General features: G+C 36.8%; 1 protein-coding gene across 1 annotated transcript in view; it reads left to right on the forward strand.

Annotated features, from left to right (window-relative positions):
• The window catches only part of LOC120860487 (ERO1-like protein beta), a 68,896-nt gene that overhangs the window by 38,293 nt on the left and 5,294 nt on the right, over positions 1-25,309 (forward strand). Inside the window, exons 6-14 of the mRNA XM_040236306.1 lie at positions 7,907-7,980; positions 12,942-13,062; positions 13,201-13,247; positions 15,986-15,997; positions 17,655-17,681; positions 20,957-21,049; positions 21,157-21,403; positions 22,163-22,232; positions 24,889-24,975. Coding sequence (XP_040092240.1) covers positions 7,907-7,980; positions 12,942-13,062; positions 13,201-13,247; positions 15,986-15,997; positions 17,655-17,681; positions 20,957-21,049; positions 21,157-21,403; positions 22,163-22,232; positions 24,889-24,975 — 778 coding nt within the window. The remainder of the gene's footprint in view (positions 1-7,906; positions 7,981-12,941; positions 13,063-13,200; positions 13,248-15,985; positions 15,998-17,654; positions 17,682-20,956; positions 21,050-21,156; positions 21,404-22,162; positions 22,233-24,888; positions 24,976-25,309) is intronic.

The following is a 25,309-nucleotide window of genomic DNA, read 5'->3' on the forward strand; positions in this document are numbered from 1 at the left end:
ATTTACTGAGCATGACCCATCAGCAGAAAAAGACCCAGTTTACCCCACAGTCAGTCTCTCCCATCAGGAAGCTTCCATAAGCCTCATGTCTTTATCCATCAGAGGGTAGACAGAATGAAAACCGCAATCACAGAAAACTAATCAAACTGATCACATGGACCACAACCTGTCTAACTCAGTGAAACTATGAGCCATGCTGTGTGGGCCACCCAAGACAGATGGGTCATCATGGAGAGTTCTGACAAAACGTGGCCCACTGGAGAAGGCAGTGGCAAACCACTTAAGTATTCTTGCCTTGAGAACCCCATGAACAGTATGAAAAGGCAAAAAGATATGATACTGAAAGATGAACTCCCCAGGTTGGTAGGTGCCCAATATACTACTGGAGAAGAGTGGAGAAATAACACCAGAAAGAATGAGGAGATGGAGCCAAAGCAAAAACAACGCCTAGTTGTGGATGTGACAGGTGATGGACGTAAAGTCCGATGCTGTAAAGAACAATACTGCACAGGAACCTGGAATGTTAGGTCCATGAATCAAGGTAAATTGGAAGTGGTCAAAAAGGAGATGGCAAGAGTGAACGTCAACATTCTAGGAATCAGCGAACTAAAATGGACTGGAATGGGTGAATTTAACTCAGATGACCATTCTATCTACTACTGTGGACAAGAATCCCTTAGAAGAAATGGAGTAGCCCTCATAGTCAACAAAAGAGTCCAAAGTGCAGCACTTGCGTCCAGTCTCAAAAATGACAGAATGATCTCTGTTTGTTCCCATGGCAAGCCATTCAATATCACAGTAATCCAAATCTCTGCCCCAGCCACTAATGCCGAAGAAGCTGAAGTTGAACAGTTCTATAAAGACTTACAAGACCTTCTAGAACTAACACCCAAAAAAGATGTCCTTTTAGTTATAGGGGACTGGAGTGCAAAAGTAGGAAATCAAGAAATACCTGTAGTAACAGGCAAGTTTGACCTTGAAGTACAAAATGAAGCAGGGCAAAGGGTAACAGAGTTTTGCCAAGAGAACGCACTGGTCATAGCAAACACCCTCTTCCAACAACACAATAGAAGACTACAAATGGACATCACCAGATGGTCAATACCAAAATCAGATTGATTATATTCTTTGCAGATGAAGATGGAGAGCTCTATATAGTCAGCAAAAATGAGACCAGGGGTTGACTGTGGCTCAGATCATGAACTCCTTATTGCCAAATTCAGACTTAAATTGAAGAAAGTGTGGAAAACCACTAGACCGTCCAGGTATGACCTAAACCAGATCCCAACCGATTATACAGTGGAAGTGACAAATAGAGTCAAGGGATTAGATGTGATAGACAGAGTACCTGAAGAACTAAGGACGGAGGTTCATGACACTGTATTGGAAGCAGGGATCAAGACCATCCCCAAGAAAAAGAAATGCAAAAAGGCAAAATGGTTGTCTGAGGAGGCCTTACAAATAGCTGTGAAAAGAAGAGAAGTGAAAGGCAAAGGAGGAAAGAAAAGATATACCCATGTGAAAGTAGAATTCCAAAGAATAGCACGGAGAGATAAGAAAGCCTTCCTCAATGATCAGTGCAAAGAGATAGAGGAAAACAATAGAATGGGAAGGACTAGAGATCTCTTCAAGAAAATTAGTGATACCAAGGGAACATTTCATGCAAAGATGGGGCACAATAAAGGACAGAAATGGTATGGACCTCACAGAAGCAGAAGATATTAAGAAAAGGTGGCAAGAATACACAGAAGAATATTCAAAAAAGATCTTCATGACCCAGATAACCATGATGGTGTGATCACTCACCAAGAGCCAGACATCCTGGAATGTGAAGTCAAGTGGGCCTCAGGAAGCATCACCACAAACAAAGCTAGTGGAGGTGATGGAATTCCAGTTGAGCTATTTCAAATCCTGAAAGATGATGCTGTGAAAGTGCTGCACTCAATATGCCAGCAAATTTGGAAAACTCAGCAGTGGCCAAAGGACTGGAAAAGTTCAGGTTTCATTCCAATTCCGAAGGAAAGGCAGTGCCAAAGAATGCTCAAACTACTACACAATTGCACTCATCTCACACACTAGCAAAGTAATGCTCAAAATTATCCAAGCGAAGCTTCAACAATACATGAACTGAGAACTTCCAGATGTTCAAGATGGTTTTAGAAAAAACTTAGGAACCAGAGATCAACTTGCCAACATCCGTTGGATCATCGAAAAAGCAAGAGAGTTCCAGAACATATTTCTGCTTTATTGACTACACCAAAGCCTTGACTGTGTGGATCACAACAAACTTTGGAGAATTTTTAAAGAGATGGGAATACCAGACCACCTTACCTGCCTCCTGAGAAATCTGTATGCAGGTCAGGAAGCAACAGTTAGAACTGGACATGGAACAGTAGACAGACTTCAATTAGGGAAAGGAGTACGTCAAGGTTGTATATTGTCACCCTGCTTATTTAACTTATATGCAGAGTATATCATGCAAAATGCCAGGCTGGATGAAGCACAAGCTGGAATCTGATTGCCATGAGAAATATCAATAACCTCAGATACTCAGATGATACCACCCTTATGGCAGAAAGTGAAGAAGAGCCTCTTGAGGAAAGTGAAAGAGGAGAGTGAAAAAGTTGGCTTAAAGCTCAACATTCAGAAAAGATCATGGCATCTGGTCCCATCACTTCATGGCAAATAATTGGGGAAACAGTGGAAACGGTGACAGACTTTATTTTTGGGGGCTCCAAAATCACTGTAGATGGTGACGGCAGCCATGAAATTAAAACATGCCTGCTCCTTGGGAAAATAGGTATGACCAACCTAGGCAGCATATTAAAAAGCAGAGACATTACTTTGCCAACAAAGGTCCATCTAGTCAAAGCTATTGTTTTTCCAGTAGTCATGTATGGATGTGAGAGTTGGACTATAAAGAAAGCTGAGTACCGAAAAACTGATGCTTTCGAACTGTGGTGTTGGAGAAGACTCTTGAGTCCCTTGGACTGCAAAGAGATCCAACCAGTCCATCCTAAAGGAAATCGGTCCTGAATATACATTGGAAGAACTGATGCTGAAGCTGAAACTCCAATACTCTAGCCACCTAATGTGAAGAACTGACTCCTTGGAAAAGACCCTGGTGCTGGGAAAGATTGAAGGTGGCAGCAGAAAGGGACAACAGAGGATGAGACTGTTGGATGGCATCACTGACTCTGTGGTCATGAGTTTGAGAAGCTCTGGGAATTAGTGACGGACAGGAAGCCTGGTGCCGGGGTCCAGCCTCAGCAGAGTCCAGGGATATCCTCAGGATGGACGACGTCGGTGAATGAAGAAAGATAGATAAAGAGATAAAGAAAGAGACACGGGGTGACCAAGCTTCTTCGAGCGAGGCCCATTACTTTATTCTTCTTGGGGCTTTTATACCCTGAGTTATATATACAGCAAGGTGAAAAATGCAGAGTCAACTCAGCATTCCATCAGTAATAACTTTTATCGATATCAGGTTCCTTCCTGCAAAAGTCTTATTTTTTGTACATCATCTTTTATTCTGGAGGCCTGTTGATATTCCATGACCTCCTTTTGATAAAGGTTGGTCAGCCAGAACACCAGAACAATGATTTTCCCTTAAAGTGTTTCTTCTTAAATTCTTAGCCTGTGTCACCCTTAAAAGTACACAGTTACATTTTTATGGAGCAAAGATTCAGCTGGTTACAGCAAAGAAAGAACTTACTAACTCAAAGTCTAATGTTGCTAATGCTAAGGCTATTACTTGCTTCTTCTACATCCTGACTATATGCACTCCCAGGAACACAGTGGATAAGGGATGTGAGAACTTGGCAGCAGGCATTGCATAGGCTCAGCAATGTTGCAAGAGTCTGGATAAAGCTGCCATGTAAGCTAGAATGCTAACAGAGGGTTTGAAACACTCCTTTCATGCCCAGGAGATTTAGAAACTAAAGCCCAATGTTAACTCTTTTGGTCAGGGACAGACCCCTGCTAATGTCAGAAGAGCTGGTGAAAGACATAAAATAATAAAACAGACAGATTCTGGTTTGGGGTAGATGCTTGAGCAAGTTCAGGGGGCCCTTGAGTCCTGATCTTGCCTTTGCCCGTCAGGCCTCTTCCTCATGACCTTTGCCATGGGTGGGATTCTCCACACTGGCTCCCGGCAGCCTGGCATGCTGCAATCCATGGGGTGCAAATAGTCTGACAGGACTGAGCAACTGAACAGAACTGATAGCAGTGGAAACATTCAGAGGTGGTCAGATTCAGAATAGATTTTGAAGGTAGAGCTGATAGTATTTGCTGAAGGATTGAATGTAGTATATGAAAACAGATAGGAGCTGTGAAAAATTACAAGATTTAGAACTAAGAAAATGAAGCTGCCGCTTGCTGCACTGGGGGCATCTGCAAGAGGAGCAAGTTTGATGGGAAATAATAGTTCAACCTTGGACTTGTTAAGTTTGAACTGCCTGTGGCGATGTCCAGCAGGCAGATGTACAAGTCTCAGTTTCAGCGGAGAGGTCTGGACTGGAGAGAAAATGTGGGAGTCATTCAGTGAATATGTGATACTTAAAAACCGTAAACCTGAGTGAGATTACCAAGGAGAAAATATAAATAGAGATGTGATCCAGGGGCTGGGCCATAAGTAATCATAAGATTTTTGAGGTAAATGGCCTGTTTATATTCTTTGCTATTTTTCTCTCCTTTGGGGAAAGGGTACATTTCTAAATTAATTGGTAGGCACTCTTCATATAATCTGATAATATTTCTTTGTCGGTTATGTGGGATGTTAGGGCTTGTCTTTTGATTTCACTTAGAGATTTTTGTTGTTGAACCATAGTTACTAATTTTTTTAACTTTTAAAGTTAACATACATATAATAAAGTATACAAGTCTAAAAGTCATTTTAATTTTACAGAGTGAACCAACTCCATTAACCACCATCCAGAACAAGATACTTGCACCCAGATCACCTTATGTGCTTTCCTAACCATGATCACTTTCCAGAGTTAACCATGATTTTTAGTTATATTAGCAAAGATTAGTTTTGCCAGCTTATATAAGTGGAATAATACAGTGTGTCTTCTTCCGTATCTGGCTTATTTTATGCAACATTATGTTGAATGATATGCTGGGTGTTTTGGCCATTTCACAAAACATTTAGGTAGCTATTTGGTGGTACATTTGTATGCATTCCTGTGGAGAAGTATACCTCCAGGGGGAATTGTTTAGTCACTAAGTCCAATCCTTTTGAGACCCCACAGACTGTAGCCTGCCAGGCTCCTCTGTGCATGGCATTTCGCAGGCAAGACTACTGGAGTAGATTGCCATTTCCTTCCACGGAGGTATCTTTGAACCTGCATTGGCAGGCAGATTTTTTTTTTTTTTTTTTGCCACTGAGCCACCAGGGAATTAAGAACTGCCAAATGAGTTTCCAAAATGACTGTACCAAAATACATTGCTGCTAGTAGTACTGTACAGGAATTCCTCATCCCACAACTTCTCTGACAACCAGTCGTGCTTTATAGAAGTGTAATTGACATACAATACACTGCTAAGTCACTTCAGTCGTGTCCAACTGTGTGTGACCCCAGAGACGGCAGCCCACCAGGCTCCCCCGTCCCTGGGATTCTCCAGGCAAGAACACTGGAGTGAGTTGTCATTTCCTTCTCCAATGCATGAAAGTGAAAAGTGAAAGGGAAGTCGCTCAGTCATGTCTGACCCTCAGCGACCCCGTGGACTGCAGCCTTCCAGGCTCCTCCATCCATGGGATTTTCCAGGCAGGAGTACTGGAGTGGGGTGCCATTGCAATACACTGTACCTATTCAAAATGTACAATGTGATGTTTTGACAAGCGTACACTCACAAAAATCAGCGCAATCAAAATAATTATATTTGCACTCCCCAAGGTTTTTTCATGCCCCTGTATAATCCCTCCATCCCATTCCTTCCTGCCCGTTTCCCACTTTAAAGATGACTGCTTTAACTCACAGCAGCATCTTGATAGGAAGCCCTAGGTTAAGCCCAAGAAATTCTTCTGTAAGTACTGTGGCATCGATCTTTAAACTGACTTTTTTAGAAAAGCTGGACTATGATGATTTGGGAGAATGGCACTGAAACATGTATACTATCATGTGAGAAACGAATCGCCAGTCTATGTTTGATACAGGATAGAGGATGCTTGGGGCTGGTGCACAGGGATGATCCAGAGAGATGATATGGGGTGGGGGGTGGGAGGGGGGTTCAGGATTGGGAACTCATGTACACCCGTGGCTGATTCATGTCAATGTATGGCAAAACCAATACAGTATTGTAAAGCAAAATAAAAATTAAAAAAAAGAAAAGCTGGACTAGATGATCTCTAAGTTTCCTTCCAACTCATTTTTAAACCAGACTGGGCCAGCTCTATTAGCATTAGATTAGCATTCCATCAGAGAAGGCAATGGCACCCCACTCCAGTACTCTTGCCTGGAAAACCCCATGGACGGAGGAGCCTGGTGGGCTGCAGCCCATGGGGTCGCTAAAAGTCGGGCACGACTGAGCGACTTCACTTTCACTTTTCACTTTCATACATTGGAGAAGGAAATGGCAACCCACTCCAGTGTTCTTGTCTGGAGAATCCCAGGGATGGCGGAGCCTGGTGGGCTGCCGTCTATGGGGTCGCACAGAGTTGGACACAACTGAAGCGACTTAGCAGCAGCAGCATTCCTTATCTTTTCTGCTACTGTGGCTTTAGGGAAGGGTTAGATGAAACAATTAGAAAACCTCATCAAATAAAGGTACTAAAAGTTCCTCTAAGTCATATTGCTAATAAGAAATTAGGTGTTTATATAAAAATTGCTTTGTTCCTTACTAGTTTCAGGAGAAGACTTATTTGATTAAACATGACTATAGTTATCATTTTAGTTGTAATTCGAACTTACGCATTCTTGTTTTATGGCATCGTATATTTCAACTGAATCACTTATGGTATAAATTTTTTTAACTTTATTCTCATGGGAGAAAATTCCATGGTAAATTAAATTGGAGATTTTAATTGGTAAAGTGGTTGTAGTGCAGGCAGCCTTATATACTTCATGCAGTGGTTATGCTATGCAGCAGCTTCTCAAATGCAAAATAAATTATTGGCTATGACAGTACCATGTTTAGGAATACCTGATTTATACTTAGTACATAATTTTTTTGCCTTGTTTTTTTTCTTTTTGTGTAGTGAGTAAAGAAGGGTAATAATACTTCTCATAAATGCTGCCACTGTGTATTTAAGATAGAGAAAGTCTGAATATAGGTTAAAGGAAATATAGGTCAGGGTTTATTTTGAGTGTAGTTGTTCCTTTATCAGTTCTCCTGGCCAGAAATCTTGTCATAGATTTTGCTAAATGTGAGGTAATGTGTAAAATGAATAATACAGTGTGATAAAAGTAACATTGATGTTACTAAGGGATGTTGGATGGAAGATCCTAGAAATGCATTTTTTTTTTAGTATTTTTGAGTGTAATATAAATACAGAAGGAATTTAAATTAAAAGAATCTTGAAAGTAAATTTAATTCCTACTTAGGAAAAAATAATACATATTTACTTTGTTTCTAAGTCAACTGAAAAGACCAGCTTGAGTTTTGTGTTTAATTGCATCTTATACATATTTGTAAATTAGTTTTCTGGTCTAAGTAATTATCATTGAACTAGGCCTAAAATAGTTTTAATGTAGTTAAGAAATGAAAATCACTCATGGAAATTAATCTCTCTTTCATATCACTTGTTTTAATCATTGCTTCATGTGACCACTAACTGAATTTGTAATGCCATCTAATTAATGAAGAAGTGATCTCAGATTATCCATTTTTAATACACTAGAATACAGTGTCAAATTTTTCAACTCCAAATTTAATCCTTTTTCTCTTTTATTCCTCCTTCCCCTAGTAATCAAAGCAAAGAAGCTTTCATTGACTGGGCAAGATATGATGATTCACAGGATCACTTTTGTGAACTTGATGGTAATAAAATAAACTGTTGTAATTACATTATTTTAACTTTAACCCTTTTAAGATACTTAAATCAGTGAAAATACAGTCAAAGTTACAGCTATAATACACAGGATGTTATATGTGCATCTTATTATTCATAATAGTATTTATTAAGAACTGGTGTTCCAGGCCTTGTACTAAGTGCCTTAAGTTCATCATTTCTTAGCTTTACAACTACACTGATAGGTGTGTATTATTTTATATCTGAGGAAACTGAGTCTCAAAAAGACTAAAAACTTGCCCAAGATCACAGAGTAGCAAGAGGCTGAGACAGGATTCAATCCTAGATCTCATTCCCACACATGTCTTCTTTCCATTGTGACACCCCCATCTCCTATGGACCTCTAATTCAAGCCACTTAGTTATAGGTCTGTGACCATATTATAGAAATGTTCACAATGAAATTAGTTGGAGGTCTCAACAAACTAACATAAAGACACCTTCCAATATTGGAGAGGATTCTAACTTGATCCCCACAGCCCTGTTTGGAATGGAATAAAGCCAGGCCACGGTTCAATAGTAACTATTTCTTTCAGCAGAAGATAATTGACGTGTCTCCAGATCTTTTGTCCACAGGAGAATACTCCCAATAATTGTGTTGCATAGGCTTAGGACAATTCATTCAGCCTCTCTTTACCTTTTACCTTGGTATTGTTATATTTTTTGAGGTGGAAAAGGATTTGAGGTTCAAGCACACATAATTAACAGGCAGCAGAAGTTCTTCTGAATTTTTAAAGCATCTAAAGTGGTCTGCTTTCTAAAAATTTTTTAAAGATTCATATGTAGAATTGTGCTGTTAATCCAGTCTGTAATGGGATACTTACAGGGCACTTCTCCAATATTATGGTAAAGTGAGGAGACACTGGGAGAGGGAGTGTTATTACCACGGTTTATATGGTTTCAGCAAGGAAATTGTTAAGAAATCTGAACAAAGTTTTTTTGGATATAGTGATAGGCAAATTCATAAAATACCCCTGTTATGATATTTAGAATTGGCAAAGGTTTCATCAAAGCAAGTCACTATACCTGGGTAAGCATTCACATGGCTACCTACATAAAATCATCTTTAAAAAATTTTAGGATTACATAATTAAAATAACTGGTAGTTTTTATAGTTTGTGTAGGTCTTAAACATGTGAAACCATGCTACTAGTTGGATTACCACTTCTTCTGGGTAATAATGTTCATGTGTGTCCCAAAGATTTTTCACCTACAATTAAAAAAAATACCATCAGAGTAGCTGTGGTATCATTGTTATTTCAATAATCTAAATCATTAAAGCAAAAAATCTAAAGAATGTTCACTCCAGTGTATTGGAATATAGCCAAACACCCCTGTTATCTGCTGATTTGTTTTTGGCTTTGTTCTTGTTTGAAAGGAAGACGATCCTTATAGATCAAATAATAGGTTTTTAAATAATTTAGTGGTTTAAGGTAGGCTGCTCTCCCTACCTCTATTTATTTATTTTTTGTTATTGTTTTTTATGCATGGCTTGCTGCTTCCTTTGCCTCAGGTTTCTGCTCAAATGTCACCTCATTAGAGAACCTGCTGTCATAAAATAGCAACCACTTTCCCTGTCTCTGTGCACTGCTGCCTGCTCTCAGAGCACTAAGAGCTATGTGTGAGACATTTTTTAACTGTTTATTGTCTGTCTTCAGCTAGACTGTGAGCTACTTGAGGGCAAGGACTTTGTCTTTTTGTTCATAACTGTGTCCCTAGTGCCTAGAACACTGCCTGGCCATGGTTCATTCCCAATAAATACCTGTTGATTGAAGTAGTTGGTTCGTGTCCGACTCTTTGTGAACCCACACACTGTAGCTCGCCAGGCTCCTCTGTCCATGGGATTCTCCAGGCAAGAATTCTGGAGTGGGTTGCCATTCCCTTCTCCAGAGGATCTTCCCAACCCAGGGATCAAACCCAGATCTCCTGCATTGCAGGCAGATTCTTTACCTTTTGAGCCACAAGGAAGTGCTAGTTGGTTCATAAATAATGTGATAGATTTTTACTTTTTTATTTTTCCCCTTTCAGCAGGTTCATTGATATGTTAAAAATACTGCTTGAAACAGGAATTTCTAAATCTGGCTGTGTATCAAAATTACTTGGGTGCTTTATAAATGATAGTTTCTCCTTGAGTGAGGAAATAATGTTTTAATAGTAAATTGCAGTTTGGGGTAGCTTCAGAGATAGAAGATTGTGGGCTTAGTCCTGAGTCTGTAACCTAATATTTCTGATCTGTGTCCATAAGCAAAAAGCCTGCATATTAAGTTGGCCTGTGCAACCGTTACATTTTAAGAGATACTGGGTCAGGAGAGCTAGAGAATGCAATGTGGCCTCAAAACACTAATACTAAATTAAAGCAGTGAAAGGAAAATTCAATCAGATAAAAGGGGTACTTGAGGAGGAAGAAGAAATATTAGTTCAAGTTGACAAATTTACAGAATTAGATATTTAGACTTAATAGAAATTCTTTGAATCCTTAGGTAATTATTAGAACAGTCAAAAAGAAGGAATATCTTTGGAGTAGGTTTGTAGAGGGAGGAAGAAGAGAAAACTCTTTGAGGGGAGGATTTATTAGGGATCCAAGAGAACTATCTGAATGAACGATAGTTGTACAAATGAAAAGAAATTATGGTTTAGGAACAAATTAGTTAACATCATGTCACAGGTGACCCCAGGAGTAAGAATGGGTGTGTTTTGTAGGGGACCTCAACCTGTGTGTGCTTTTTCCCACATATGTTCTTCATTCTGGATGTCATGAAATTATTGTCAGTATAGGTCAGGAGTTGACAGACTTTTTCTTTTGTAAATGGGCAGATAGTAAATATTTTAGATAGACCATAAATATTATATATATTAGATAGACCATAGTTTACATGGTCTCAATTGTAACTGCTCAAGTCTGCCATAATAGTGTGAAAGCAGCACATAGGCAAATGAACAAGACTTGTGTTCCCATAAAACTTTCTTTACAAAAATACATAGCAGACCAGACTTGACTTGTGGGCCTTAGTTTGCTAACACTTTCTGTAGGTTAACAAAATCCACCTTTTTCATGATTTGAAAAAGTATTAAATTTTTTAAAACAACTTGTGGTTGAGTTAAAGGAATACACATTAAGAACATGAAGAATGTAAGTTTTACTTAATTTTAAAACCTGTATAATTGATTTTGCTCATATGACTTTCTACTCCCTTGAAGTATACGTTAAATCCATATACTTTAATATCTGAATCCAAGGATTTTTTTTCTTTACTGTTTAGTTGGTTTAATTGGGTGAAAAGGGTGATACTAATTCAATCTGCACATTCATAGATGACTCTATGTAAGTGTAGGCTTATGTGTGTGCACACATGTACTTTATACATATGGACATATATGTATATGAGTATATATTTATGATATTAATTTAATATTTAAGTTCATATACATAACTCAGTTTTATAGGATGAACTAAGAATGGCTCAAAGAAATTTAAAATAATTAACAGAAATTAGTTATTATAAAGCTTTTAAAATTTTACTGTAAAATTCATTAACTTAATTATTTAAATTTTAATTTGTTAATTAAAAATTTTAAAATTAATCAGTCTTAAGTCTTGATTAAGAAATGTCTTTAGACAGTTTCTGTTCTTCCATTTACAAACAAACTGTTTTCTATGCCTTAATTTACATAGTGGAGTATCTGTATAATGTTAGTGCTAGAAATAGAGCCAGTATTCTTTAAAATCATGTTTCCATCATCTGTGAGATACCACTCGTTTACTAATGGGAAGTTGAAATTATCTTTGTACTCTTCCTGCATCACAAAAATACCAGGTAGTTCTCAGAAGACATGTGTCAGGATGCTCTTTTTTCCCTTTAGGATTGTGGATAATCTTAATCTATGGTCATTGAATGGCCAGTGAATATTTTTGACTGACAGGTAATGAAACTAAGAGGGATTATATTTTAATGACCATATTTGGTCTTATTTCAAGTCAGGTGACTATATATTAATATTATTGATTAATACCATGACACCAAAAAGTAGGAAGCATATAAATAAAAGAATACATCTGTGTCAACATACATAGCACTTCAGCCTATAAGTATTATTAGATTTGTGAAGCATAGTCATTATAATTTTTGTATAGGTAAGAAAATCTGTACTTCCCTTTTCTACCCAAAATATGAACCTCAATAATTAAGATGATTTTTCCTTTTATCTTTTGTATCCCCCAGAGATCTCTCTCAAAATATTGTCCAAATAGTAGAGATCTAGTAAATACTTATTTGGGTTTCAACATAGAAATCATTATTTAATTTTAAATGTGCTAATAAGTTCTTGAAGTTGTGCCTACTAACCAGTATGTTAACCACTTAATATGTTAAATAATATATTAACATTAACAATAAATTTGTAACTTCTTTTTTTAACTAGAACATGGTGTAACTCTGAGTGATCAAATTTGAATCTCAAAGTTATTGTACCATTTACTTCTTAAATCCAAGCAGAGAGTAACAGAGAGATCTTTTTTAATATAATATGTACTAACATGTCTCAAGTATGTGTTTAGGTAGCTGTATACATGGAGGGGGGCAAACACATGAAATATTAAAACAGGTTATGATTTGGTTAGATCTTTTCAGTCTTGGTTTAAACTTGAGAAGTAATTAATGCCTCTAATTAAGGTAGGGGATGTTATGTTACTTAAAAGAGCACTGAGCGTCCAAAAGAAAGAGAGAGGTTATTTTTCCTTTCTTAAGTTCAAGTTATTATAAATCCTGGGTCAAGGACAGTCACAAGTGTGCTAACCACTCTACCTTTTAACTGGGAGATGACTTGAAAGTGCAGTATTTCTCTAACTTTTGTGTAGCCCTGTTTGCTTTGTAATGGTAAATTTAGCATAGATGGTGACATGTAGATGGTTTTATGAATTGTTTCTTGTTCAGATGAGAGATCTCCAGCTGCTCAGTATGTAGACCTGCTGCTGAATCCCGAGCGTTACACTGGCTATAAAGGGTCCTCTGCATGGAGAGTGTGGAACAGCATCTATGAAGAGAACTGTTTCAAGTAACTGGAGGGGGTAGGGGAAGGAGGAGGATTGACTAGAGGGAAGGTGGAAGAAAGGGAATATTTGTTTCCTTTGGAAAAAATTACATCAAAATGTCAAACCATTTTACGTCTGAATTTTGTACTTTTCTTTTTCAGGCCTCGATCTGTTTATCGTCCTTTAAATCCTCTGGCACCTAGCCGAGGTGGGTGTCTCATACATTTTCATGTTTTTGGATATTGTTTACAAAATACCTTTGTAACTATGTATTGAGAAAATTTTCAGCTATTTTGTATATTTGCTAATTTGAATGATTAAAAGAATAAGCTTAGTTCTTAGTTGTGTCAAAATTTCCACATGTTTTTTTATAATTACTGTCCTTTATTGACTGCTTGATATGTGCCAGGTCCTAAACTAGGAGCTTTATATAAAATAAATTAGAAATATGAGTAATCCATATATATTAGAGGTTCTGGGGAACTCCTGAAAATCTGGATGTCTGGGCCTTATCCCATACCAGTTGTCAGAATCTTTGGAATTAGGATCCAGGTGTTGGTGATTTTAAAGCTTTCTAGATGATTCTAGTATGCAGCCAAGTTTGAGAACCAGTGGCTCCTCCTGTGCTTTTCAGACTTCAGTGTGCATACAGATCACCTGGGAGCCTTGTTAAATACCAGGTTCTGATTCTGTAGGTCTTGGGTGAGGCGCCCAGGTGATGCCCACGTGCTGATCTGTGCACAACACTCTGAGTCAGAAGGATGCAGAGAAGTACCAAAAAGTTAGGTTGCCACTTGCCACATCAGGCTATTGAGCACAGAAAATGTGGCTTGTGTGAAACTAAATTTCCCATTTTATGTAATTTTAGTTCATTTAAATTAAAAAACTAAAGCAGTATAAAATATTTTTGCCCTTAAATAGAATCTTATTGTTTTGGTAGAACCACTTTAACTCTTGCATCACAAAGTGAATTGTTGATGTACTATAATGCATGTATACCATTTACTTTTCAAAATGTGGATATGAGAAAACATTACATTTTTATTAGAAAAAACTTTTAATCATATACATGGCTGGTATTATAGTTCCATGCGACAGCATTATCGTACACAGTTGGAGGTTATTCAGTATAAAATTATTAGGCATATCTTCAATCTGTTCTCAACGAGGACCCAAACCCTGGGAGCAGTCCAGCCTGTGATTGACATTCTAATGCTTTCTTTAGACCAGGATTGATTTAGGAACTTGAATTTCCTGGTCTAGATTTATCTTTTTAGGCATTTCTCAAAACCAGAGAGATTTGGGAAGGTGGAATGAATGAACTGCTCTCAGATGTGCGCTGTGTCACAGTGTGGCATATAGTCTTCCCAAATTCATTCTGAAACTGCCTGAACAGGTAATTGGAATATGAAGACGATGTGGATGGCTTCCTACCCTTTCTCTCTTTTTACTACTTTTACCTCATAGCTTTTCTATTTTCAACTTAAATGTTTCTATTGTAGAAGATTTTATGAAAATTGAAACAATACAAAAATAACATAAAGTAAAAAGAGGACATTCCCCCCCCCCCCCATTCCTACCTGCCTCCACACTTTTTCTCTTCCATAGTACAGTTTGGAAGGAATCCTTCCAGACCTCTTCTATGATAACTTACTCTTTTTTTTTTTTTTTGGCTGTGCAGGGTTTTCATTGCTGTGCAGGCTTTTCTGTAGTTGCAGCAAGCAGGGGCTACTCTCTAGCTGTGGTTCTTAGGTTTCTCTTGTTGCAGAGCACAGGCTCTAGGGTGCTCGGGCTTCAGTAGTTGTGTTTCGAGGGCTTAGTAGGTTTGGCTCCCGGCCTTTAGAGCACAGGCTCAACAGTTGTGGCACACAGGCTTAGTTGCTCCATGTCTGTGGAATCTTCCCAGATCAGGGATCAAACCCATGTCTCCTGCACTGGCAGGCAGATTTCTTACCACTGAGCCACCAAGGAAGACCATGTGATCACTTGTAAAGCAGAGAGTACAGTTGTTCATTTAATAAAAGCATCCAATCCTAAGAAACACTTCACTTCCATATTATGATAAACTAAGACTTGAAACTGTAGGAGAGATGAGGAGAGGAAGGAAAGTGCTCAGAGAAAAAGGTAGAGGGAGGAGAGAGGAGTAGAAAAGAGAAAACAAGTGCAGAAGAGGGAGACAAAAGACTGGGTAAGGGAGAGAATGGGTCCCAGGTGATGGTGGTGCCCTAGGAAGTAATGGAACAGCTCTTGCTAATGCTGTTGATGAGCTTTCTTCACTCAAACTGTGAATTGTTGATGAACAGCTATTTAATATTCTTAACTATGTGTCTTCCACGCTATTCCTGAGTATAACAGCTGGGCTTCTACAACTAGCTTTTGAACAGTTTTTGTGCAACAGAACTTTTCTTCAAAAATGAAATCTTACGTCAGAATTCCACATGTAAAGCCAGTAAAGGCAGGGCTGCTGTGGAGCCCGATAGTCCAGCCTTCTGGCCTCTTCCCCATGTCTGGGCAGTCCCACAGCACCTGCAAGGATGCTTTAATTGACCACAGTTTGGGAAGGGCTTTTATTCAGATGACTGTGCTGAGGAGCAGTAAATTAAGAAAGAAGAGTGCTCCAGTCTGAAAACACATGTTCAGAAAGATTTGTATGCATAACAATTAAAGGAGTAACTTTGTATATTTGTGAATTATTGAAACTAGTGGGTTTTATGATTACGTGCTGATACTATTTATTGCATAAAACATATATGAAAATCTTGTGCTGTTTGGCTTTTATTCTTATTAAGAAGTCTTATTTGTAGGATAACTACAAGCCAACCGTTAATGGTATGATTAATAGTTTAACACACAGTAAGTTTTAATCACATATTAAAATAAATAGGATTGGAATCTGAACTGTGAAAGACATTTTCTGATATCCTATCTGTTTATTTTATCTTTCAGGAGAAGATGATGGTGAGTTAAAACTCTCATTTTATGTTTGCTTCAAGTGTAGAAGAAATGTCTTTAATGATCAAAATTTGATTTTTTCCTGTTTTAAATTCAAAAGTATTTATCCTATTTTTTTTTCAGAAAATAATTAGCAATCAATGGCAACAAAATAAATGAGAGGTTTTTTTAATATATATAATTCAAAGTTACCCTATGTTAAAAACAGTGTAACAACCATTCTACTTACATGTTTAGTATAGAAACAGGATCACATTCCAAGTTCCCCTATTTTTTGGTTATTGTGATCTACTTGAATATGTTCTAAAGAAATGGAGGGAAATTAAAATAGTTTTACCAGATATTTGTCTTGTGATTTATTTTCTTTTTGATTTTGTAATGCATAACCTCAGTCATCATTATTACACTTAATCTGATGAATGATAATTTGTCAACAGTAGGTTATTCCAGATTTCTAAATGAATATCAGTTATAACATGCCCCCAAAACAGCCAACATAAATGTTTCAAATGAATAGTTACTTAGCTGGGTTCAAGGGCACCGTGATGAGCATTGTACACATTGTATAGGATGGAAAGATGTATAAAACATATCTTTCCTCTAGGAGCTAAAAATATGTACAGTAGGAATGATAAGCACTATTCATAAGAGATGATAAAGAATTATTACATACATAGTACAGACAGTAAGTGGTGTAGTAGTTTGTTCAGAGGTGAAATAGATCCTATCTCACTTAGAATATTACTGGGAAAGGTGGCATTTGAGATGCACAAATAATGGACCGATTTAAGCCAGTAGAATTGGATAGTATGTGCTTCTTGAATGACAGCATGGACCAAGGAGTTGAAAAAGGAAAAACCAAGGCATGTTTTGGGAGACCCTGTTAGCAGTTGGAAAGACTTCACATGGGGTAGTTTAAATTAGAAAGATAAGTAGAGGACAGATTGTTGAGGACCTTGGAAGCTAGACTTTCGCTATTAACTGTTGGGGCTTTTGGAATAAATGAGTGAGATAATGAATGATCCTTTTGTAAAAGTATCATCTAAGTAAGAGCATGTTGAATGATTGAATCTCTAGGAAGGTATTTGTGTTGTTGCAAAGGGTGATGACTCAGGAGACAAAGTAATTCCCCATCATCTTAATTTATCCCCTATACTCCTTGCTCAGCCATCTGTGTGTTGAGTTTTCATCCTCATGCTTTGCTTTGAACAATTAAAATAAGGATGGGTAACTTAGGAAGTCTATTAACTATTTTGATCCTTACTGACTGCCACTTTCCTCTTCACTCAGAACAACAGTGGGCTAGGGTGAGTTCTTTCAGCATGGTACACACAGTACACGGCGTAAGGTCCCTTCATATTCTGGTCACCAACTTTTCTGAAGAATTATCTTGAAAACTAGAGAACTTTTTTTATTATCCCTTGAAACTTAGTATTTTTAGATAATTAAGGAAGTATATGTAGCTTTACTGGTTCAGGAAAAATAGGATAATTAGTAATTTGATTTTTGTATTGTAATTGTTTTTTTCTGGAAGTTTTGAACAGTGCTTTGGTTGTTATCATCAAAGGCAAACTTAAGATTATTTCTCTTCAACCTTATGGATATTTAAGCCTTTAAGTAAATATGTATATATAATTTTTATTGTTTTTGCTTTGTTTTTTAGGAGAATCATTCTACACATGGCTAGAAGGTAACCTAATGTCTGCATTTTAAACGTATTAGCATCTTACAGAAAGATTTGTTTAATATATATTTGTAAGTTTTAGGATTCATTACCTAGACAACTAATCTTGACAGTGTTTGAAAGAAAATAACAGGTTTTATGTTATTGTAGTTCAGGATAAAATTTGAAAATGTTGAGGATATTGGTCAGCTAAAAACCAGTGTTACGGAAATACACAGGGCAGATATGGTCATCACATTTTCATAACTGGTTCCCAGTCTTATTTCCATTCTGTATGTAATATTCATCCAAACTACTTTTCTAGGAAGCATTATGCAAGTCTGGTTTGTTAAGTAGAGACATTCTTTTTGAAAGAAAGTGGGTTTTTTGGTATATGAAATTAAGGGAAGATGAATTTGAATTCAGAAGATTTTAAACATGTTTAAACATACAGTCTAAACTAAAGAATAAAGTAATATAGATCCCAATATACTAGATTCTTATGTTTGTTAGTAATGTTATATTATGAATGAGATTTCTCTGTCTTTTTAATGAATTATTTTCGATGTGCAAATACTGCTAGGAATTACACTGACAAATGGCCAATGTGGGAAAAGATGCTTAGCTTTGTTTAATTAGCTTTATTCTAAAAGTACAAATTGCAAAAAATAGTATTTAGTTTAAAAGAGGTGGGCAAAGACTCTGCATATTGATAATGGAGGATAAGAGTGAAATTTATGGGCAGTGTCAAATTCTGGGATATATACTCTGTACCCCAGAATCTCCTAGTATCCTATTGATGGAAGTCCACTGATACATGGTTCAGTGAGCACCCCCATTTATAGGCAACTGACTCAATTTCTCTGAGATTCAGGTTGCTGATCTGGGGCACGAGAGCGGCAGTAGCCATCCAACTTACCTACAGTGTGAGTGTAGATGATGCCTGTGAAAACTGCTTTGAGAATCACTAAGCAATGTACAAATGCCAAATAATAGTATTGCAGTAAATCTAGCCCTTTTGTGAGAAAAAAATTATATATTGTTGTCCTATAGTTTGGTTAGTGAAAATGAATTTGAATGAAATTAAATCCAGAAGAGAAAGAGGAGAACCACTTTCTAAAGTCAGCAGCTGGATTTGCTAGGCATTGGCCTGGCAGCAGACTGCAGGTGGGGGTCAGCTCTCCAGCACTTTGCTGCTAAGAGTATTGTATATCTTCTTGGTGCATTCACTTGGCATCTTTTATTGATAAGATTTTTCTTGAAGTTGCCTGATTTTCAGTTTATGGAAGTATAGATTTTTCTTCCTTCCTTCCCACTTACTACCCATCCCTGTTTTAGGTAAGGAGCTCTGTGGACTTTGCAAATTTGAATTGCCTCTCTCATTTTTAGGCATATGAATTTTCATGAGCTTTGCTTTGCTTATTTTCCATTCTCTTATCTTTAGATATTTTACTGCTTAGGTTGAAAGGAAGAAAAAGTGAACCTCAAATCTGATCATTTTGCTACTTGGTGACAGATTTGATTAAAAGTTTTACTACAGGAGAATTTAGTACCTAATGTTTTATCAAAGTTATTCATATTGTTTATATCCCTTGTTACCATAAACTTGGCCATATGCTTTTTTTTTAAGAGGTAAATGCTGCATTTAATTTTTTTTTATTATGAAGAAACCACAAAATAGAATTTAATTTCTACCTTTATCAGTGGGGTTTCCCAGGTGGCGCTAAGAACTGCATGCCATTGCAGGAGATGAGGTTCGATCCCTAGGTCAGGAAGATCCCCTGGAGGAGGGCATGGCAACCCACTCCAGTATTCTTAGCTGGAGAATCCCATGGACAGAGGAGCCTCGTGTGTTATAGTCCATAGGGTTGCAAAGAGTTGGACACAACTGAAGCGACTTAGCATGCACACACACTCTATCCATGAGATGAGATGAGAATATTCTAAGAAGAATTCTGAATTAGGGAATGAGATCTCAAAATAATTATTTTTTCCTATTAGAAGCTATTTGATTCAGAGCCATCTGTTGTAGAACACAAAGGGAAAGTAAATTGAAGATCTAAAAGATCCTAAGAAGATGCAAAGTAAGCCACATACATACTCTTAATGTCTTAAAAAGCCTTCAGCATATAAACGAGATTATTTCTTAGTTTCCACTATTGGAGCCCATTTTTCCCCATGGGGAAAGTGAAAAAAAAAAGGCAAAAAAAGACATAACTCTGTTAAGTGGTAGAAAAGGGAAAAAGCTCACTGTTCTGGATCTGGTGGATTCTTAAAGACTTGGTTTTTGCATTTTTGTTTTTAAATTTTTCTATAAAGAATATTTTCTAAAAATATTGTTCCTTTTTTATTGTGGAAAATACAGTATAAAATTTACTTTCCTGGGCATTTCAAATTTTACTTAATAGCATTAAGTACATTCACAATATACTTCACATTCACATTCACTCTTATAATAAGAGAAAATATTTTTAAATGGAGGCAGGGGTAGGATAGGATGATGAAATTATCTTGACCTCTGTTTTGAGCAAAAGCCTATGGGGCTTAAGAAGGCTACATAAGATAAACTTCCATCACAGTCCTAAACTCCATCTTGATATGGTTTTACTCAAAGAGTAAATAGCACACATTTTTCTATTGGCTGGATGTCTGTCTTCTAGGTCTGGGCTCCTGAGAAGCAGAACATGTAGTTAAGTAGAGAAATCCAGGACAAAGGATTAATAAGACACAGTAAAGAATCTAGAAGAAGGGGAATTCCCTCGTGGTCCATTGGTTAGGGTTCCCCGCTTTCACTGCTGAGGGCCTGACTTCAAAAATAAATAATAATAGTCTAGAAGAAGGAGAGAATTCAGTTTCAGTTTCTTCTTCCTCCACTATCAAGTAGGTTCAAATAAGACATCTGTAGGGAAGGGAAAAGGAGAAACAGCTATTGTTAAGCCAAAGCAGTGACTTTATGTCTGCTTTAGTTTAGCCTAAACCACAGAGTATCTGTGCTGTTGCCTTCTGGGTAACATGTGGACTTAACCAAATGCATCTGCTCGAGTGTTTGGACCTTCAGAAGTCCAGACATTTGTATCTTATTCTGCATTAAGTTATCATATTCGGTTACCTCCTGAAGTCAAAATCTTATTTTATCTGCTAGTGAGAGGATCTCAAACTAATTATTTCATATTGTTCCTTGATTTATTTTTAATGTTCTTGAATCTTAACTTTAAAAATAAGCCTGCATACCTAATCCTCTTGATTCAGTATTTCTGTTATCTAAATGGATGTAATTTCTTTTTCAATATTTTTCTGACTAGGTTTGTGTCTGGAGAAGAGAGTCTTCTATAAGCTTATATCGGGACTTCATGCTAGTATTAATTTACATCTGTGTGCAAATTATCTTTTGGAAGGTAATCACATTTTTTCTATTAGTATAAAAATTGTTGGGGAAAAGAATATATTCTCTAGAGAAAAAAAATCCTACTTATTAAAAGTACATAATATATTTCTTTTTTAGAAACCTGGGGTAAACCTAGCTGGGGACCTAACATAAAAGAATTTAAACGCCGATTCGACCCTGTGGAGACCAAGGGAGAAGGCCCAAGAAGGCTAAAGAATCTGTACTTCCTATATTTAATTGAGCTTCGTGCTTTATCGAAAGTGGCCCCATACTTTGAGCGCTCAATTGTCGACCTTTACACTGGAAATGTGCAAGAAGATGCTGACACAAAAACCCTTCTACTGAATATCTTTCAAGATACAAAGTAAGACTTGAATTATCAGTGATCTGAAATTCTCCACTCTATAATTGGATGAGGTAGTTCTTGAAATACAACAAAAACTGACTCCTGAAAGCTGGTTAGGAAAAGGGAGAATTAGAACTGAGAAGGACAGTGTTCCATTGGATGGCAGCGTTTTAAAATTTTTTTCTAAAAATGTTAACCGAAAAGTTTTATTGCATAAACTTTCACACTTGAGAATAGGCTGTATTGTTAAATATAACTTTAAATTTTATGTAGTGCCAAAATTTAATGTTATTTTAGTGTTTGTTTTCTTCCAGTTGCTATTTAAATTCATGGTAATATGTGTTAGCATAAGGATAGATTACCTAAGAGAACATTAGCTTTACATTCTACAGTTTAACCTTAAAAAAAATATCCTGGGTCTATGAAATTGCAGTTTACTGATTGTTAAAATGAGCATGGAGGAAAGCTGGGTTAAAAAATGCTTAAGGTAAATTGTGCATTACATTTTTTGAAATGCTAACAATGTTTTACATTTTTCACATAAATTGTTATTAAGTTTTTAGGTTATTTCTGTCAAAATTTCTTCAAAACCTTACAGTCTTACAAATTACAAAGCCCTCTTTTACCAAATAGTTATGTGTAGACTATTGCCACCTTCTCATGTTACCCAAACCTTACACATGAGTAAATTATGAATTTTAAATATTTGTAGGGATAGAAAATTCTACCAGAACTTGAATTTTTCATCTGTAACTTATAATATTTTCATTTCATCAGGTCCTTTCCCATGCACTTTGATGAGAAATCCATGTTTGCAGGTGACAAAAAGGGGGCCAAGTCGTTAAAGGTAAAAAGTTCTTGATTGGTGGGAAGAGTGGAGAGCAGCTGACTGGTTGTGTTTTAATATTTTTCCTCTAAACTTCCTTTCCCAGTTCTCAGTCTGGTTGGTCTGATTAGATTTTACCGTAAATGATACAAAAAACTCCTCTCAATTCCTTTTTTCTCTCTAGTTTGCCCCCCTGGTTAGTGAATCTTCAGTTGTAGCTCTTATGACACCTTTGTAATTGTCCTTTTAAAAGACATTATTTTGAGAGGAAGTTTTCTTTCTTTTCTTTCTTGTCGTTTTGATGCATCTTAAAAGCAATCATGCACTGTTAGCCACTTAGAAGATAGTAATAGCATATTTTCAAAAGCTTATCTTATGAACTATTACAGTTTTTCGAACTATTATGTTTTTGTACTTATGGACTAACATATAAGGCAAAAATTATTGTTGACTTGGGATATCAGAAAGAGACTATATTTTAGGAACATTATGAAACTTCACATTAGGAGCACTTCATTTTCATTTGCTTACAGCAGAGGGCCCCAGTCTCCCGGATCTAATGCTTGATGTTCTGAGGTGGAACTGATGAAATAAAGTGCACAATAAATGTAATGTGTTTGAATCATCCTGAAACCATCCCCCCTCCCTGTTCATGGAAGAATTATCTTCCATGAAACTGGTCCCTAGTGCCTAAAAGGTTGGGGACCACGGGCTTACAGTAATTAAGGAATACATTATACCTTTACAGTTTGATAAAAGTATTTGAAATTGACTGGCAAATAGTCTTCTCCTACAGCTCTATACTTTTTTATATACAGTTCGAAATCCAAAAGCGCCAACCACTGGAACATTTTTCCTATGTTTGGTGCAAATTAGTTTGTTAGCAAAATGTAACCTGAACTGATGTAAAGATAGTTAGTGAAAGTGAAGTTGCTCAGTCGTCTGCAACTCTTTGCCACGCCATGGACTGTAGCCTACCAGGTTCCTCCGTCCATGGGATTTTCCAGGCAAGAATACTGGAGTGGGTTGCCATTTCCTTCTGCAGGAGATCTTCCTGACCTAGGGATTGAGCCTGGGTCTCCGTCATTGTAGGCAGATGCTTTACTGTCTGAGCCACCAGGGAAGTCTAACCTGAACTATACCATCTGAGCCACCAAGGAAGTCTAACCTGAACTGATGTAAAGATAGTTACAGTGTTTTTTTAAAAAATTCTTCTTTGTATGACTATTATTACATTTTGCTACAAAAACAATCATATATTTGATTATAAGGTGTTGCCATATACTCCAGTGGGGTGTTTCATAATAAACAGTGTTATGCACTTTATTTCTAAAATCTGAAAAATTCTGAATTCTGAAACATATTTGGCCCCAGGATATTTTAGATGTAGACATGCTACAAGAATGAATAAATTAGTCAGTGTTGCTTAGTATTTCTGAAATGAAGTAGTTTAGCCACACTGTATTTTAGTTTTGGAAGGTTGTTTTGATTTATGGTTTTAGAGGTATATTAGTATTATGGTATTTAACATAATGTTAATTCATTTTTGTAATGCTTCCTACTTTATAAGTGTTTATATAAATTTTATACTTTTGATCAAGACAACTATAATTATCTATCTTTTTTTATAGATGAGGAAGGTAAGATTGAGACCAGACTAAAATTTCACAACTAGCTTTTAAAGTGTAAAATGCTGGAAATTTGGTTTGCTACTTTTCAAAGTTATATAAAGGAGAATTTAAATCCATTTTTCCATCTGCTCCAAAGCATGTGAATTCTATGAGAATGGAGCACAAGGGAGTTTTTGGATGTTTCTATTGTCTTTCTTTTGGCCAAGCTACAGATTCCTCCAAACACTCTGGGCAGCAGCGCTGGGCCAGAGTCTTCAGGTGACTCACTCCAGCCCTTTGCAATGAAACGTTTACCTCAGTACAATAAAATGATGTTTATTTTCTACATTTGCCCAATGAAAAGGATGAGGAAACTTTCTCTTAGTTAGTGTTGTTCTCAGAGAAGCTGAGACTGACAGTGTCACAGAAACCCATGCACAGATCACAGGCAGAAGAGTTACCTAATTGTGTGGGGAACTAACACAGCACCATTCAAGGATCCAGTACGTGAGTGTCCCTGGAGAAGCAGCCTTAGCGAATGTGGGGGACTGCGAGACCACACGCTGTGGCCATCCATGCTGACAGAGCACATGCGCAAATATGGGGTCGTCCTAAGGAGAGACGTGGGAATTGATCACTGTTCCAGGACTAGCTTTCTGATTTACACTTATACAAAGCAGTGCATCCAAAATAAATAAAGCATAATGTAGATATGTATTTGTCACTGGTTGTATGTAGATATCAAATGGAAGCAGTAGTTAAGCTCCTTCAGAGTAAAAACCATGCATGATTTACTCGTGTCCCCCACAGTGAACATGTTGGTGCTTTGCATGGAGTAGCTTCTCATTAAAAAATTGGTTGAATTAATATGTGGAGTGAATTTTATAAAATGCTATTAATGTTAGCTATTTCATATGCATGCTATGCTGTACAAATCCAGATGATTTTCTTCATTGTTGAAAAACACAACTCATTCATTAATAAGCTTCAAAATGTTTTTAGAATTCAGATAAATGCAGTTTAATTTTTAACGTCTAATTAGAATGAAAATATTTTCTGCACATTAGGAGGAATTTCGGTTACATTTCAAGAATATCTCCCGTATAATGGACTGCGTGGGATGTGACAAATGCAGATTATGGGGGAAGTTACAGGTTTGTGTGTTGTTTTCTGTTCTGAAACTATTACTAACCTTAAATTTCTGCACTGAGAAGTTGAAAGTTTTTGTTAAAATGTCCTCATTGTTCATTGAATTAGAGATCCAAAGTGTGGTTTTGCTATTTTATGAAAAAAATTAGTGTGTTATATGTATGTGTATAAGGTTGTTTTTTCTGTTATTCTAGGTTAATGATTTTGGTTTTATTATATCTGTTTCTGTTGGTACAATATCAGATTTCATTTCTGAAGTTGGGTGATTATAAATAGATTGTATTGGTATTTTACATACCTATTTAGAAGGTAAAATGTAATCATATAAAAAACTTAATA

The sequence above is a fragment of the Oryx dammah genome, unplaced genomic scaffold (assembly GCF_014754425.2).
Source record: "Oryx dammah isolate SB20612 unplaced genomic scaffold, SCBI_Odam_1.1 HiC_scaffold_11077, whole genome shotgun sequence".
Lineage (NCBI taxonomy): Eukaryota > Metazoa > Chordata > Mammalia > Artiodactyla > Bovidae > Oryx > Oryx dammah.